Source organism: Anarrhichthys ocellatus, unplaced genomic scaffold (assembly GCF_004355925.1).
Source record: "Anarrhichthys ocellatus isolate YVR2014 unplaced genomic scaffold, GSC_Weel_1.0 scaffold30, whole genome shotgun sequence".
In the NCBI taxonomy this organism is placed as follows: domain Eukaryota; kingdom Metazoa; phylum Chordata; class Actinopteri; order Perciformes; family Anarhichadidae; genus Anarrhichthys; species Anarrhichthys ocellatus.
In genome coordinates, this window is record NW_022280060.1 from 3,337,694 (window position 1) to 3,353,719 (window position 16,026).

Sequence of the window (16,026 nt, forward strand, 5' to 3'; positions counted from 1 at the left end):
CACACACACACACACACACACACACACACACACACACACACACACACCAATACAGCATTCCTCACACGCATACATGCATCTGCTCGCTTTCAGCCTGTCTCACCTCTCTCCCTTCCTCTCTGTGTGTTTTTGAACACTTTGCATCTGGTCGCAAGAACCCCTGCCAGTACATTTTACACTTGCATAATGCATTCAGCTGTCAAAATGTTTAATAGGAGAGAGAGAGAGAGAGAGAGAGAGACAGGTAAACAGAAGAGGAGGAAAAGAGAGAAGTGAGGTCGAGAAAGATATTGATTTTCCTGTTTTGATTAGTGATATTGATGAAGCCATTTTTTTTTTCCAGGCCAATGAGGCATAAACCTGCAGAGTCGGATGAAGACTGTGAGTCTGAGAAATGGAGGGAAAGCGTTGTATGCAGGATGTATAGAGCAACATGCGGAGAAGGAAAACAAAACACAGCGACTGTGTGCTGCTGCTGCTGCTCGATAAATGACCAGCTGTCACATATGCATGGATTTATTTGCCTGGAGTTGGTGGAAATGATCAAGAAAAGAAAAAACGCAGCGGCACAAATGAAGTAGCACATGAGGGCTCTCACACACACACACACACACACACACACACACACACACACACACACACTCAATGTTTTTTTACTGAAAGTATTAGCTCAGTAGGGTTCCGTTATGCTGTTGACTTTGATAACATAGCACTATTAATAAATGAAAAAATGTTATTGCATCTTTTCAGGGTCTTGTGTGTTTAACATGGTGGCAAATTAAAACTTAAATGCTATTATGTGCATTCAGGAAAGATAGAAGCAGAGTGAGAGAGATGGTGATGATTGAAGAGGAGGAGGCGTTTTCTATTCACTGCAGTCTGACTCAATCGCTATTAGTCACACAATTGGCTTGTGCCAACAGGCTGATCACAGCACAGTCTACGACAGCCTGGAGGTACTGTACACACACACACACACACACACAAATAAATACACACATACACTGTACTATACATACAAACACTTACATTATGTGAATGCTTTTCTAATATCTCATGTATTCAAAAACACACCCACGCACCAACCTACTCACACAAGCATGGACACACGCACACACACGCACATCCACTATCTTTATATGAAGAATCAGGCCCTCCTCATATGGCACATGTATGATTCACACTAACTCTGACAGTATACCAATATACTCCACACACAAATACTTACTCATAGTGCACACGTCTGCACCATATACTTACACAAATACCATGTATTTCATATTTTATACAAGTTCACACAGTACAGCTCATCAGACGTGTGTTACAGTACAGAAAGACATACGCACATAACAGCCTACAGAGTTTTCAATACGATTTCACATTCATCCTAATCTGTGTGTGTGTGTGTGTGTGTGTGTGGGGGGGTGTGGGGGTGTGGGTGTGGGTGTAGATAGAAAGAAAGAAAGAAAGAAAGACTAGATCATGGGCTCAAATATAGAAAAACACACATAGATACACACATATAGATACAGGAGGCTACGCACTTACATATAATGCCATTGGGCTAATTTGATTCATAGACCAAGTCTACAGGGATACACAAGCACCAAACATGCAGCTACCTCTCTTATTCTCTTCCTCTCTCTTTTCATCCATTTAAGTCAGAACAAGACAGTGACTGATGCTGACTTTATTCTGCTCAGTTGGACACTTGACTTATTTCCTAAAGATTTGATCTTGAGGTGTTATGGATCATTAAAAGTAGGTGAGGAAGTCATTTTCTGGTGTTTGGCTCTGTACTCTGACACATTGGACTGGAAATCAAACAGTGTGTCTATCAGGTGCTAATGTCTTTCATGTCACATGAGCATTTGTAGCCCCTTTGTGTTGATATTCTCCCAATTTTAGTTTGGAGCACAATAAATGTTATTTGCAGTTACTCTTTTATTAGATATATCTTATTTAAGATTCTGTTGCATTCAATCTCAGCCTGAAGACCTTTGATCTTCTAGTGATCCTCTGCCATGTCTGAACTGAAGCCAGCTTCATTTCCTGCCTGTTTCAGGAGCCGTTGCCTTCAGTCTGGTCTTCAACAACATGTTAAGTTCCAAAACTGGTGTACAATAGAAAAAGGAATGAAAGATAGCTACACTGTCCGACACTGTTCTCTCACTGTGAACACCCTAAATACCCCTAATAAGAAAGTCAGTGCTGCAACCTCATAGTCATTGTTTCTCTTCAGATCCAATGTGCCTAAATACAGAGCCAAAACAACCAAAATATATCACTGTCCACACACACACACACACACACACACACACACACACACACCCATAAACAAGACTGACACAGTCCTCTCCTGTAGCTCCGGAGCAGGAAATAAGTTAGATGAAGCTAATTGTGGCCCAGAGTGTTACTGCACACATGTCCCACACATACCGAGCTGCTAGACGTGCAGCCAGGAAGTCACACTGATCCTTCAAAAACATACACAATCACACCCAGACACGTCAAAGCACGCACGAGCAGACGCGCACACACACACACACACACACACACACACACATATATATATAGCCATACACAGAACAGCCAAATGTTTGCACTACAAGGTCAGAAGATCACATGTGTTTGCAGACGTTGAGGGACTTGTAACACAACGCAGGTACATACACATGGCAGGTTTATTCACTCAGTGTGTGTGTGTGTGTGTGTGTGTATGTGTGTGTGTGTGTTTTCCAGTCTGTGAATAGACATCTATTTATCCAGCATCAAACCGGACCAGAGTTTATCCAGAGTCCTACACCGTAGGGTTCGGGTTTTGCTCTCTGCCGTTTCCTATTACTGCATGGATTAGTCAGTGCAGATCTGCAGATCATTTCACTGACCGACTGCTGAGAGACAACCGTGTGTGTGTGTGTGTGTGTGTGTGTGTGTGTGTGTGTGAGGAGGTGTGGTGATGGATTTCATACCCGTATATATTCCTTTGTTAATCAGAACAGAACAAAGCAGAAGACAACAGTAGAATAGAAGTTGTGACTAATGAATCTCAACTGAAGGACTACTATTTCTAACCCCACAGATTTCCATCCCATGATGCATCAGTTTCATATTACAGGCATCTCAATTCAAACAATCGGAAACAACTTGGTGCCACACTTTTCTTTTTCAGTCAAAGAGAAAGTGATTGTTCCCAAACAACAATCAGGGATACAACTTTTCGCAGTCCCTGAGGTCAAGTCAGGAATTCAGTTTCTCCATTAACATCCGCCTCGACGGACCACGCAGGCTTCTTCTCAGGTCAGACACACTCGCTATCCTCAAGGGGGACTCAACATGACCAAGTGAAGAAGATGTACTGTGAGTGAGGCAGGTTCAGGAGGAGCAGGTCTACAGAAAATGCCAGTTGTGTATTCATGCATTGCAGTCGGCGATGATCTCACCGTGCCCCAGCATGGATGTTTCCTTTAATAAGTAGATACTGTCAGGACTTCTTTCCACACCATGCATATTGCATCCCACAGCCACACATTCATAAATATGACAGTGTCTTCCTTGAGAGGAAAATATGTGTCCTGGCTCATCCATAAAACTTTATGTCAGCCTTCCACACAAGTAAAGATATGACAATGAGTAAAACGGGAGTCAGCAGGTTTTTACTTTTACTCTGCAGCAGCAGCAGTGTTATAAATGTGGTCTGTGAAGGGAGTTATCATGGCGACGCGTGTTGAGACGCACCAAATATTACAATACCAGCGTGAAATAAGATGCATGCAACAACTAGGGACTCAAATGGGGAGTGCGTATGTGTGTTTGGGTTAGCACACATAGAAAAACTATGTGATGAGGTACAGGAATTAAAAAATTAGAACATTCAACTGGTTGTGTGTGTCTGACGGTATGTGTGCAATTTGTATTTGTGTATTTTAAACTAGAGCAAGTATTCCTGATATAGAGAAAGAAAGAAAGAGAAAAGAGAAAGAAAGAAAGAGAAAAGAGAAAGAAGCCAACACAGCAGGAAACAATTGACTGCAGAAACAGAGTGCAGGTTGAATGTCACAGATGACTTCTTATATCCCTGCAGGTTATGATTTATGTTGCTTCATGTGCCTCATTAAAAGTCCATCCATTTACTCATTTTGATTTCAGTGTTTGAAGTGGAATGAAGAAAATAACCTACAGAAAAAAACACACTTTAATTTTTCAGAAGTGAGGTGTTTACCTGCTGTGTGTGTGTGTGTGTGTGTGTGTGTGTGTGTGTGTAGTATTAGTAGTAGTAGTAGAAATAGCAGGATTCAAATTAACGGCGGAATTTACTGAGCATTTATGTAGCGTGACTGGCAGCGTGCGTGTGTGTGCAGAATAATTGGGACTTCAATGCCCACAATCCCCACAGACCGCTCCGCTCCCCTCCGCCGCTCACACCCATTCCGCGGCAGGGTCGGTACCCGATTGGCCCGATTCCCTCATGACATCAGGACCCAACGTGGGGGTACCCTCAGAACGATTGGGTAGAGCGAGGCACCGTTTGGGCCAATCAGAATGCACAGAGAGACCTCGAACAAGGAAGAGCTTTTAAGGTGGAACCGTAGAGTTGCTGGTGTCGTTTCCAGCAGTGATTGAGATGTGTACACGGTTAACTTGAGCTTCCCCTCGTCGTTACAGCGTGCTGTGGATGTAAGAAAAAGTACAAAACACGCACAGATACTTAACTGACAGGTGACGGTGCGAATGTAAGTTACATCGTCTCCAACTGCCGTTATCTTCTGGTTTCAAGGTTGAGGTTCATGTAAAAATCCTGCAGCTGTCTTCATCTCTTGCGGATTTGTTTGTTTTTGTTTTTCAACTAGCTCGCTCAAGTCTTCACCAGACAATGGTTGTGTTTTTGTAGCAGTTTGGCACCGATTTACGACAAAAAAAATTGACAAAATGATCCTGTTTTGGCACATTTTAATTTAAGGACCCCCCCAAACATGAGCTCCAGATGCACATTTAGTAGCATTTTCATTGTAGTAGCCCACAACACTTGAATGGCCTGACACTGAAGGAATTTAAGCTCTACAGAAAGATTTACATTTGTATACACGTTCAATTTTAAAGTAACATAAAATATTATCTTACTGAAGCTGCCCAGTGTAGTTTGACCCTATAGGGGCCTCCTGGACCCTTCATTGTAGGCCCCATTCCTCAGAGGCAATGTGAGCCTTAATAGTGCTTAAATATATAAATAACTGCCTGCTGACACAAATGACTGTGCTATTCTGCTCGAAATGTTTACCACTGTTATTAGCTGATGTAATGAATACACATTAGTAGCCAGCTTATATCATTTGGTACTGCTACTTAGGGCTTTGAGAGCTGAAACCACGGTGTCTTTACCGCACCCATGCAGCCGGCTCTGCTCCTCTTTGCTTCAGGCTTTGCTGACCTTCACTCTGAAGGAGCTGACTCTCCTCTGTGGATCCCCTCGGCGTGTCTCCCTGAACTTCCTCACGTATCACAAAGGCAGAGGTCAGTAAAACGCACTCTTTCTGATGTATTCAAAATCTATAGAGAAACGGCAGTGGCTCATTCTCTGCATCTCTGTTGGAAAATTAATTTTAAAACCGGCAAATGAATATGTTTCTGTTCTTTTATTTGATTATTTAGAAAATATTTGCAATTTAAATCTTTTGGTGAAAGGGGGGAGCTGAAAGCAAACATACCCTGACATGTTAAAGATCAAGGCAGTATTAAGAACATTGAATACAACCTTTGTAACTTCTGGAGTGTGTTGATGTCTGTCCGTGTGTTTGTATGCCTTCCCATCCTGTCTGAATAAACCCCAGTGTGAGGAGTCGGGGGACTAATTACCTGCATAATCCTTTCTAGACAATTAGATAATGCTGATTAGTACAATGGGCTACTTGGGGAATGGTGGTGTTGGTGTTGGAGGTGCCATTGAATGACGATGTGTTAGAGAATACTGAAGGAGAGATTTTGAATGAAGGCAGATGGGAAAGAGGAGGAGAGATCGCCAGTTTGTCCAAAAATGGAAATGATTTATCCTCTGGGAATCACAAATGTCCTCACCGAATATCACAACAATCTATCCATCGGGCTGTAATGGTTCTTTTGTGCAAGTGTTAGCACTGTGGCCTCACACAGCATGAAGGGCCCCGGGTTTGAATCTTGGGACAGCTTGTGTCTTTCTTTGTGGTGTCAGCTTTTACACCCTCTGTCTGCGAGGATATCCTTTCACAGACTGAAGACGTGCAGGTCAGGTAACTTTGAAACTCTAGATCGCTTGTAGTGCAGGTGTGAAGGTGCTAAGGCACCTCTCGACCAGTGTGTGCTGGGGTACGCTCCCTGTGCCACCCTGGACAGGATAAGTGGAGATCGTAGCCAGATGGTGGTACTATTTAGATGGGATGTCTTCATACTCCACGCAGGATTTCCTCTACGACTCAAACCTTTTTTGAATTTGAGACAACGCTGTTGATGAGGAATGATGCTGGCCAATGAGACCTCTGTTGCTGCCCTTTGGCTTGTTAATTATTTGTTTACATTGACTTGCATCTCATTCAAAGCTGTCCTTAAAGGGCAACTCGGTAACTTTTGCTAAACGACGAGTGCTGTGGCCACGAGTTGTAATTAAGGATAACGATATGTTGGATTTTCCTCTGTTTTCTAGGATTCCCCTGTGTTAGTTGCTTTATGAACATCATCATAAGGGGCCATTAATGATAGCGAGCAGCACATTGTGTTTATGTCTTGTTACACTTTGGGGGTGAAGATTGGGTTATAGTTTCAACCTGCTTAGTATCAGCGATCTCAAGCTGTTAATACAAGCCCTTCATCACTGTTGTTATCTCAACATCAAGATGATGCTGTATACGTTCTTTCCCCCTCTAAACGTGCACTATCGTCCACTGCGTCCTCTCCTTTGTGAGTACGAGTTAAACCAAAATGACTCATCCACTCGTCCCTTCTCCCCTAATATCCAGACAAATGTTTACATGCATAGTTTCTTACTCCAAACAGTACAATGCTTACTTACCGTTAGATCAGATAGTGGGGAAAAAAATGCCAAAATTAGTCGCAGTGCAAATTCAAACAAACTTAGCGGAGTTTTAATGTGTTGACATAAGCCAGCATTAGGTTTCCCCAAATGGATCTATAGTGTTTATTAATAGACTGCATTGGATAATAGGATGTCTGCGGTGACCTAAATTGAGGATTTGGGGCTGCCCCCTGGCTAACCCGCTTGTTATCAAATGCAGTTTCTGTCTTACTGGAAATCCTCCACGGATGCCAAGACCGACTGTGTCCGATTCTACATTGTCGGATTAATGGCTGTTTGATTAAGTTCAAAGGCAGAGCGGCCCTGGATAAACTCATTATAAACAGTGCCAAATGGCGACTGGGCCAGACTGGTGTACTGTACATGGAAAGGCTTTAAATACCAGGTCTTAGTTGGTCCAGGTCCACTCTGGGCATTCCTGTAAATAGCATGTGCACTAGAGCCAGCAGTCAAAAGTAGGCGGGAGACATTGTTATCTTGCTAAAGCTGGGATATGTGTGGGCTGTTACAGTGATAGTCCTCCAGATACTCGACTTATTGATTTTGATGACATCTTAGGCGGTAAGTGGACTTTGCTGTGATGCTTCTGCGTTTTGACAGATATCACTACACAATGTGTGGCCCCAGCTTTAATGCCCATTTCTTTTAATTTTCTATAGTACGTAGCACCCTTTTTTTTTTTTTTTTTACGGGGGGCTGCCCGGTGTTTCTGTCTCTTCCAAACAAACCGCTGTTGCTGCTTTGGGAAAAGAGAAATGAATCACTTCCTGTGTGGCATGTGTTTCCCCCCCGAAAGACCACCTACCATTGGATGGTTAGAATAGCAAATGTAAAAACTGAGTGAAATCAATATAGTATCCTGTCAGCTGGCAATAGAAAGAAGTAGGAAAAACATTCACACAACCATATGTATCACAGTAGTCAATATATCCAACATGTTTGGGACGTGTGTGACGAGCTTACTGTTTAGAGAAGCTGTCCTGTGCTATAAGTGCGATTCAATGAGCGAGACGCTCAGCTGTGTGTCTTGATTCTTTAGGCATTATGATTATAACCAGAGACAATAGTCTCGTGTATTGCAGCTGACATGTCTCTGCTGGTTTGTCTGAGCTGAATTTACTTGTTGCTTGTTAAAATGGTGCCGTGTGTATCTGATTTGTTTCCGTGTTTCCACTGTGTGTTCACGCCGGATAAGTCACACAATCAACTGGGTACATTTTTTTTTTAAATTTAGGTTTGTAATTGAATTAATATAATACATGCAAACACATTAAGTGGCTGCATTTACTGTCTAATATTTCGATGAACCAGTATTGATCTTATTTTTGTGTTGCTCTTTGGTTCGAGCGTCTGTTTGGGAGGATTGACGTATGTGGTTTGACACGGGGATGCACGTACAGCTGACAAACATCTGGATGCAATGTGCCTCAGACCACTTCCTGAGGAGGTTTGAGCAATCAAATCAGTTCTCTATTGCATCCCAAGTATGTTTACACCTGGATTTATATGTGATAAAGCATGAGTGGATAGCTATCCAATCATCCAAGACGCATTTTAATGCAAGGTGTAAACTGGGTAATAAACTTATCACTCTGAGTAACTATTATGTGTGTGTTTGTGTTGCGTCACACGTGTGTCCACATATCTGTCCTGAATTTGTGTACGAGTGTCGGAGCGTTTGTGTGTGGTTGTGTGTGTGTGTGTGTGTGTGTGTGTGTGTGTGTGTGAATCTTGATTCATATCAGTTTGAGCCTAAGTCTTTGTGCATGACTGATTGCTTTGTCTGCCTGACCGCAATTGAAAAGAGATCCATCTCCCTCTCTGCCTCTCTCTCCCTCCCTCTCTCTGTGTGACTGGGTGTCTCTATCTGCTCAGTTCCACCTTAAGAGGAGCTTTAGCAGCCTGTCGTGTTTGTGTTGAAGCCAACAGGCACAATATATTACAGTCTAGGGCTTGCTGCTGAAAAGCCCGCTGGATCCTCCACTGACCTGCTGTTCTTTCCTGCTTTCCTCTCGTGTTTTTTCTTCATTTAGATTAAAAACAAAGCTCTCACTCACTCTCTCTGTCTCTCTCTCTCTCTCTCTCTCTCTCTCCCTCCTCCTCCCCTCCCTCCTTCTTCTCCTTCTTGTTCTCCTTCTTTTCTGCGGCAGCAGTCAGGGTAGAGGCTTCAGTGTGTCAGAGAGAGGGTGAAGAGGAGGAAACAGCAGAGAAGACAACTATTAGACTAGCTGAGTGTGTGTTTATGTTTGGGTGTCTCACCATTGGACGGCCGGGTGAAGGGGCACTAGGAGAAGAGTACGAGGAAGAGGAGGAGGAGGAGGAGGAGGAGGAGGAGAGGGAAGCCTGAAGCCTGCCTGGATGAAATTCTCGGTGTCATGTCACTACGTGTGGACCTTGACTGATCACAGGGGCGAGGAAAACTGATCACAGGGTGAGGAAAGGGGGGGGGGGGAGGCACTGAGAGGAAGACGGGGAGGTGGAGAAACTGAGACTTTGGTTTCACTGTGGGAAAAGAAGACGGAGGAGGATGCAGGAGGGGAAGTCTGGTTTTATCGTGACATTGTTGGATAAACGAACCCACGGATTAAGCACTCTTCAGCTGTGTGTGTGAACAGGAATTCGCCTTATAGGAGAGAAGAGAGCGAGGAGGAAAAGACCGAAAGAGACTCCGGAAGAGTATAGACTGCTTGTGTTCAACCCAGCTAAGGAGCAGGGACTGGACTTACAGAGAGTGTGTGTGTTGGTCTGTGAGTGTGTGTTCGTGAGGCTGTGTAACCGGTGGAGGGCAGAGGAGTGGAGGGCCAGGGGACTAACCTGGCCATCAAACGGACTGGCAGCCTCTCCTCTCCTGGGATCATGTACCCTCAGGGCAGGCATCCGGTAAGTACCTCCTTATGTCTCTTTCTCCTGTCTGTCTGACTCTTTTTCTGTCTCTCTATCTCCATGTATGTCTCTCAACTCCAATCTCTCAGTTGCTTTTTATGTCTCAGATTCACCTTGTCACTCGTGTCTCCCTCTGACCCCTTTTTCCCTCTCTGCCTCTCTTCATGCCTCCCTGCTTGTCTTATCCTGTGTCTTTCCTCTTCTTACTTCCTCTTGGTCTCTCCTTAATAAAGTAAATATCTATCTATCTATCTATCTATCTATCTATCTATCTATCTATCTATCTATCTATCTATCTATCTATCTATCTATCTATCTATCTATCTTATGCCTCTCTGCTTCTCGGTCTCTCCTCGTCTTTGTCTTTCTGTTCTTTTTCAGCCTGTCCTTGTTGTCCCTCTCTTGTGTTTAGTTATGAGAACTGTACTGTAACATGAGGAGTGAGACGTGAGGGAAAGGTTAGGACTAAGAGATTCCCTGTTATGTACACACACACACACACACACGCACACGCACACCACCTCCCCCTCTGTCAGCTGTAACCAGGTGCATTTGAGATCTTATTGTTTAGCTGTGTTTGTAGTACATAACTGAATCTGCACTTCTCAGCTTGTGTGTGTGCGTGTGTGTGTGTGTACACATTGGAGTTTCCACTTTGTTTACCATAAGGTAAGATAATCCTTCATTAGTCCCACATAAGTTGTCTCTAGGTGTGTGTCTACGTGTATACGTTTGTGTACATGTGTGTACATGTGTGTGTGAAAACAGATCTGCGTAAATTTCTCAGTACAACTCTCAGCTGTCCACCTGCTCATTTTGGTTGCCAAGTAAGCACGCACGCACACACACACACACACACACACACACCTGCCGTTTAATTGATGGTTAAATTACTTTCCATCACTACGAAGAAAGGCCGTGAGTGCTTCCCCTTCAAAGTTCCTTCCCTCCTTCAGTTTAACCCTTCATCAGCAGCGAGAGTTTGCCATTAATTTACCTGCTGGGGTAGAATACAGGTTAAAGGCATCGACTAAAAAGCACTGAAGGATGAATGACAGCTTAGGCTCAGTCTGGTTTAGGCCACTCGTTTCACAGGGGCCCCGGTCCGGTTGCTATAATCAGATTTGGTTGTCAGTCTCTTTGTATCTGGTACAAATGGGTCAGTGGCCACTTTGCCTCGCAGCCAGCCAGCCAACCGCTCAGTCAGCCAGCAAGCCAGCCAGCTAGCTATCACACAGAATTATGAATGACATTTTCACAAGAGGAAGGCATGAGGAATCAATTACATGTACAGAGAGAATGCTAATAAGGCAGCCGCTGAAATAGAACGGAGAGAAACAGGAGAGGAAGCGGAAAAACAAAGGGAGAAAGTGAAAGATGTAAGAGCCAAGAAAAGAGATAGGTAGAGAAAGAATTCTTTAGAAAGGCCGGGGGTGGAAAGAGAAATGAAAATGAATGAGAGATGCAACGGAAGAATCGAGTGTGAACATTCCTCTGTTCTCTCCTTTAGAGGCCTATCAGAGAGCTTCCTGCTGCGATGCTCCGCGTTTGTGATAAAGTTCAATGCCAGATTGAGCCAACTCCAACCGATCGATAGCCTCCATCTCTCTCCTTCTGTCTCTCTTCTGTTTTTCTCCCTCTTCTCTCTCCCTCCCTCCTTCTTCCTCTGAAGCCCTTCTCTGCCAGTGGAACTTTATTTCTGGTGTTGCTATGAAATGTGATCTGTGGAGAGGTGTGAGGGTGCAAAGAACGGTGGTGTGTTTGTGTGCGTGCGCGCTTGTGTGTGTGTGTGGTTACAGACGGCGCGTATGAGCATTAGATGCATGCGTTTGTCCTCAAAAACGCAGAACAGGATTACTTGTAAAATATGCTGTTTTTCCAGGCACAGCTAGAGCAAAACCCCGGTCAAAACTCTCGCTCCTTGCTGGTGCATCTGAGGAAGATCCAATATCAACAATCATAGTCAATCATCATCTATCACTTGAGTAACTTGCTGTTCGCTCAGTAGCCTCGACGTGTCCTTGTTGGTGTCAGTCAGAGATCTCGGCCTGACTTCTTGTCAGCTGCAGACAGCAGAGAGGACAGAACTGCCTTGAATGCCGCTGCTTTCAACCTCTCTGTGTCCCTTTGAAAATGAGAAGGAAGGTATCTCAAGGCTGCTCAAGCAGTGTTTTTCTTTTGTTTTTTTATCAGAGAAGAAGACAGACTTTGTTCTTCTCGCTCTCTGCTAGGAAAAGGTTAAAGCGCGAGCCGAGCTGTAATTGCTTTCACTGGATTTTTGTGGCGAGCATTGTCAGGACTTTGTGAATGTGTACATGTGTGAGCTGTGTTCTTTGTTTAAAGGGTGGTCGTTTGTGTGTGTCATTCGTTTTTATGTGTCTGTGTCTCTTTAGTGCTTTGTTAATGTATACGTGTTGTGTGTAAATGTGTGTGTGCCGGTGTGAACGTCTCCTGTGGGAGGTTCATTTTTGTTTTATGTATTCATTTGCCCTTAAGTGCAAAGCGTCTTTGTGTGTAAGTATATGTATGTCTTGGCGTGTGTGCACCATGTTCGTGTTTGTATTTGTCCTTGTGTTCCTGTAAAAGTACTCGTGTGTGTGTGTGTGTGTGTGTGTGTGTGTGTGTGTGTGTGTGTGCGCAGCTCTTAGAGTGTGTGTGTGTGTTCAGATCTGGGAGAGGAAGGGGAAAGGAGAGCTGTGGTTCGTGTGCATTGTGTGCCAATAACAATAAATAATGTCTCAGTCCGACCTCGACTGTTGCTGTGAATGTACAAGACCCTTGATTGGCTGCCGCACCCCAGTGAGAGAGGAAGAAAGAGAGGATTTACTGTGTTTTCATGGTTAAGAAAGATGTCTATAACTGCTACCCTTTACACCATTTTACACATGTATTCGTTTAAGCGCTTACGCCATCACAAACAAACACCTCTTCTCAAGCCTGCAGGTTTCTGTTGTTCTTCTGGCACCTTTACTTTAAAGTAACTTTAAAAACTGTTGTGCGAGTATGCATTCAAATCTGTCGCTCTATGTGTGCTTCCTACCAATTTGTTCTCAGCCCCGGGAGCTGTGGTGCCTGTAGTCTGGAGGATCAAGATCAGACCGAGTTTATTCAGCAAGCGTACGATAAAGAGAGACGGAGACAAGTGTGAAAGAGAGAGAGAGGGAAAGATGGACTTGGCCCCGGTTTAATTGCTGAAGGTGTAGATTGTTGTCCATCTCTTGCAGCAGTATCGTATGACAAAATAACACTCCGGATACATAATTAAATCTGCTCCAATCATTATTAGTGAATCATGCATGGACATCATTCAGTCCTTATTTGCTTTGGAAATGTACAGTACGTCCGGACTATAAAGCATCTGTTGAATTATGATCAGGAGGGTGTGTGTGTGTGACGGGAAATGCTGAAGAAGAAGTGGGACGTGCACTACTCTGTGTGTGTGTGTGTGTGTGGCACAGACTGAGTAACTGTTGGAAAACCGTTGCAACTAAAATGTATAATGTGTAAGAGTGTGCTGTGGAGGGCTTCCATTTCCTTTGGCCTCCAGTAGCGTCACACTTCATTTTTATGGCCAAGTAAACAAACTATTGCCAAAATATGTGGCCACAGACATCACATATGCTCCATTAATGAGGGCAGAGCCACGAGTAGAGTGTTTGGGACATGTGTGTCTTAAAGTTGGATTTTGATGTGTGTGTGTGTGTGTGTGTTAATGTTCATGAGATTGAATTGAAGTAGATTTTGTAGTTGTAGGACATGCTAAAGTTATTAGTGTGTATTGAATTGTGTAAGTGCTTTCAAACGTGTGTATACATTTCTTTGGACATGCACTGTTTGCTTTTCCGTACACACTGGACCGGTTCGTCATTCTTTTGGAGCCTAGCTGTGTAGAGCAGTTTGTTTTTTTCGCCAACATTTGTGGCTGTAATGAAGCCATGTACGGTAAACAGCGCGGCGGATTGCTGTCACCTCCCACGGATGACACACTCCCCTCCTTTCCTTTGTCCTCGTCTTGTTTACATTTAATTTCACTCAGCATTGCAACGGCAACCCGGTAAAATGGCAGAAAGTCAAGTAACGACAACGACGCAGCTGTAGAGACGACCCACAGAACGGGCAATAAAAAGTCGTACAAGCAACCAACGACTTCTAGTCAGACGTCAGCAGCCACCCAGATTAAGTCTGCTCTCTGATTAAAGGAAACGGGCCATTTTCTCTCCTCAAATCCTGTGTTCTCTTCTTTGTCATTAAAAGAAACGATGAGAGCGAGGCTTGGATGCAGTCCAGAGACTCTTTTGGCTGCCAATCTTTCCCTGATTTGTAATCCACCGCTGGCTTAGTGGCTGACTGGTGAGCTGCAGCATTAACCGACTAGCTCTCTGAATGAATGACTGGCTAACTTGCTGCCTGGTTAAATAGTGCACTGACTGTTCTGCTGATTGACTGACGGACTTTATATTTACTGGCTGGTTGGCTGCCACTTTCATTGTCAAACTGAAGGACTGACTGGCTAGCTGGCAGAATGAGTGAGTGACAAAGATGTCCGTTGGTTCTCGGCACAACGAGAGGGCCGCTAGCTCTGAATGAGCTTCTGTTGTTGGGAGGCGGGCTGGCTTCCTCTAAGTTATCAAAACCTTAGAGTGGTTCTGTAGAAATGCAGACAACAAATGTGAGGGCGTCTTAAAGAGATGGATGATGTGTAAGTTCCATTCCCCGCAGCTCTTCTTCGGTCTCTCATCCACACACAGTCCAAACCAATGAGCTGTTGCTTATGTTCATCGCTGCTCACTTCAGCAGACACAAACACACAGACGTACACAAGGGGCACTGACACACTTGGTATTTCTCAACCGTTCGTGTGCCTTTTTCCTAAATATTTCACCAGCCAATTATTATTTCATACGCTATGTGAATGTGTCTCTGCTTGTCTCGGAGAGACACAGGCAAAAGCAAGAACAAAGGGGCTAAGAAGGAGAAGTAAAGAACAAAAGGAGAGAAAAGGGGGGGGGAATGAGACGGAGCAGCATGAGAGAGAGAGAGAGAGAGAGAGAGAGAGAGAGAGAAAGAGGGCACAAGAAAGAAAAAAAATATTTAGTTTGTGGGTGTTTTGTTTGAATGAATCCATCCATGTACCATGTACATGCAGGAACGTGTGCCAGGGGCTAAACAGATAGACAGAGAAGACAAGCAGACAGACAGAATACATTCTGTGCCAATCACTCCCAGTCCTGCATCTGTTTCACAGTTGCTTTCTCTCTGATGCAGCCGCTGCTTGAACAGATGACTTCCCCGTGATGGACGGACAGACAGACAGACAGACAGACAGACCGAGGGACCGATAGAACCAGACTGACATAACGTTCAGACGGAGAGGGAAAAACAGTGTGGACTGAAAATATGAAATGCAAGTCACTGCATGAGGTCAAACAGCAGGATTTGTGCAACGTCACTTGGAGATGCTAATTGTGTCGAGGAGGCGACTTCTCGAGGTTAAATATTTCCCCTTCTGTAAGACATTTGGGATTAGCAAGTAACTTTCAAGCAGTACACTGCCCGGGCCAACTCTCAGACTTCCAATATCAATGCCAGAAACCTACGAAGGTTATAATGTTCTTACCAGTAACGCTGACTGGTCACAGCTGCTGCATGACTTTGGTTATGGCATTGGCTAATTTTCTTTAATTCTAATAAAAAAACGTTTTACTCTGTGCTAAAGAAAGAACACGCAAACATATTGTATATAATTATAATGCTTAAACCTAATGCCAAATTATCTACATTACATTGTTTTTATGTTTTTGGTAACGGTGTCATAACCGTTGCGGCCATGATCTTGACCATCTGATATCTAGCGTCGTTTCATGATTTTATAATATCTCTGTGTTTGCGTGTCAGTACAATCAAACCCGTGACAGGACAGACAGACGGACTGACAGGCACAGACACAGGCACACGGACACTAACAGACAGGTGATGGTTACGGCCAGTGGCTCCCACCTCCATCCTGTTATGTGATACAGCGCAATGGACTTCACCCGCCACTCCCCCCCCCCCCCCCCCCCCCCCCCCCCCCCCCCCCC

General features: G+C 44.2%; 1 protein-coding gene across 2 annotated transcripts in view; it reads left to right on the top strand.

Annotated features, from left to right (window-relative positions):
- Positions 1 to 8,986: 8,986 nt before the first annotated feature.
- The window catches only part of LOC116392448 (transducin-like enhancer protein 2), a 53,841-nt gene continuing 46,801 nt past the window's right edge, over positions 8,987 to 16,026 (top strand). Inside the window, exon 1 of one of the 2 annotated variants that reach the window (XM_031863895.1) lies at positions 8,987 to 9,943. In XM_031863895.1, coding sequence (XP_031719755.1) covers positions 9,920 to 9,943 — 24 coding nt within the window. In that variant the 5' untranslated portion in view covers positions 8,987 to 9,919. The remainder of the gene's footprint in view (positions 9,944 to 16,026) is intronic. The other variant, XM_031863896.1, reaches the window with a different exon arrangement.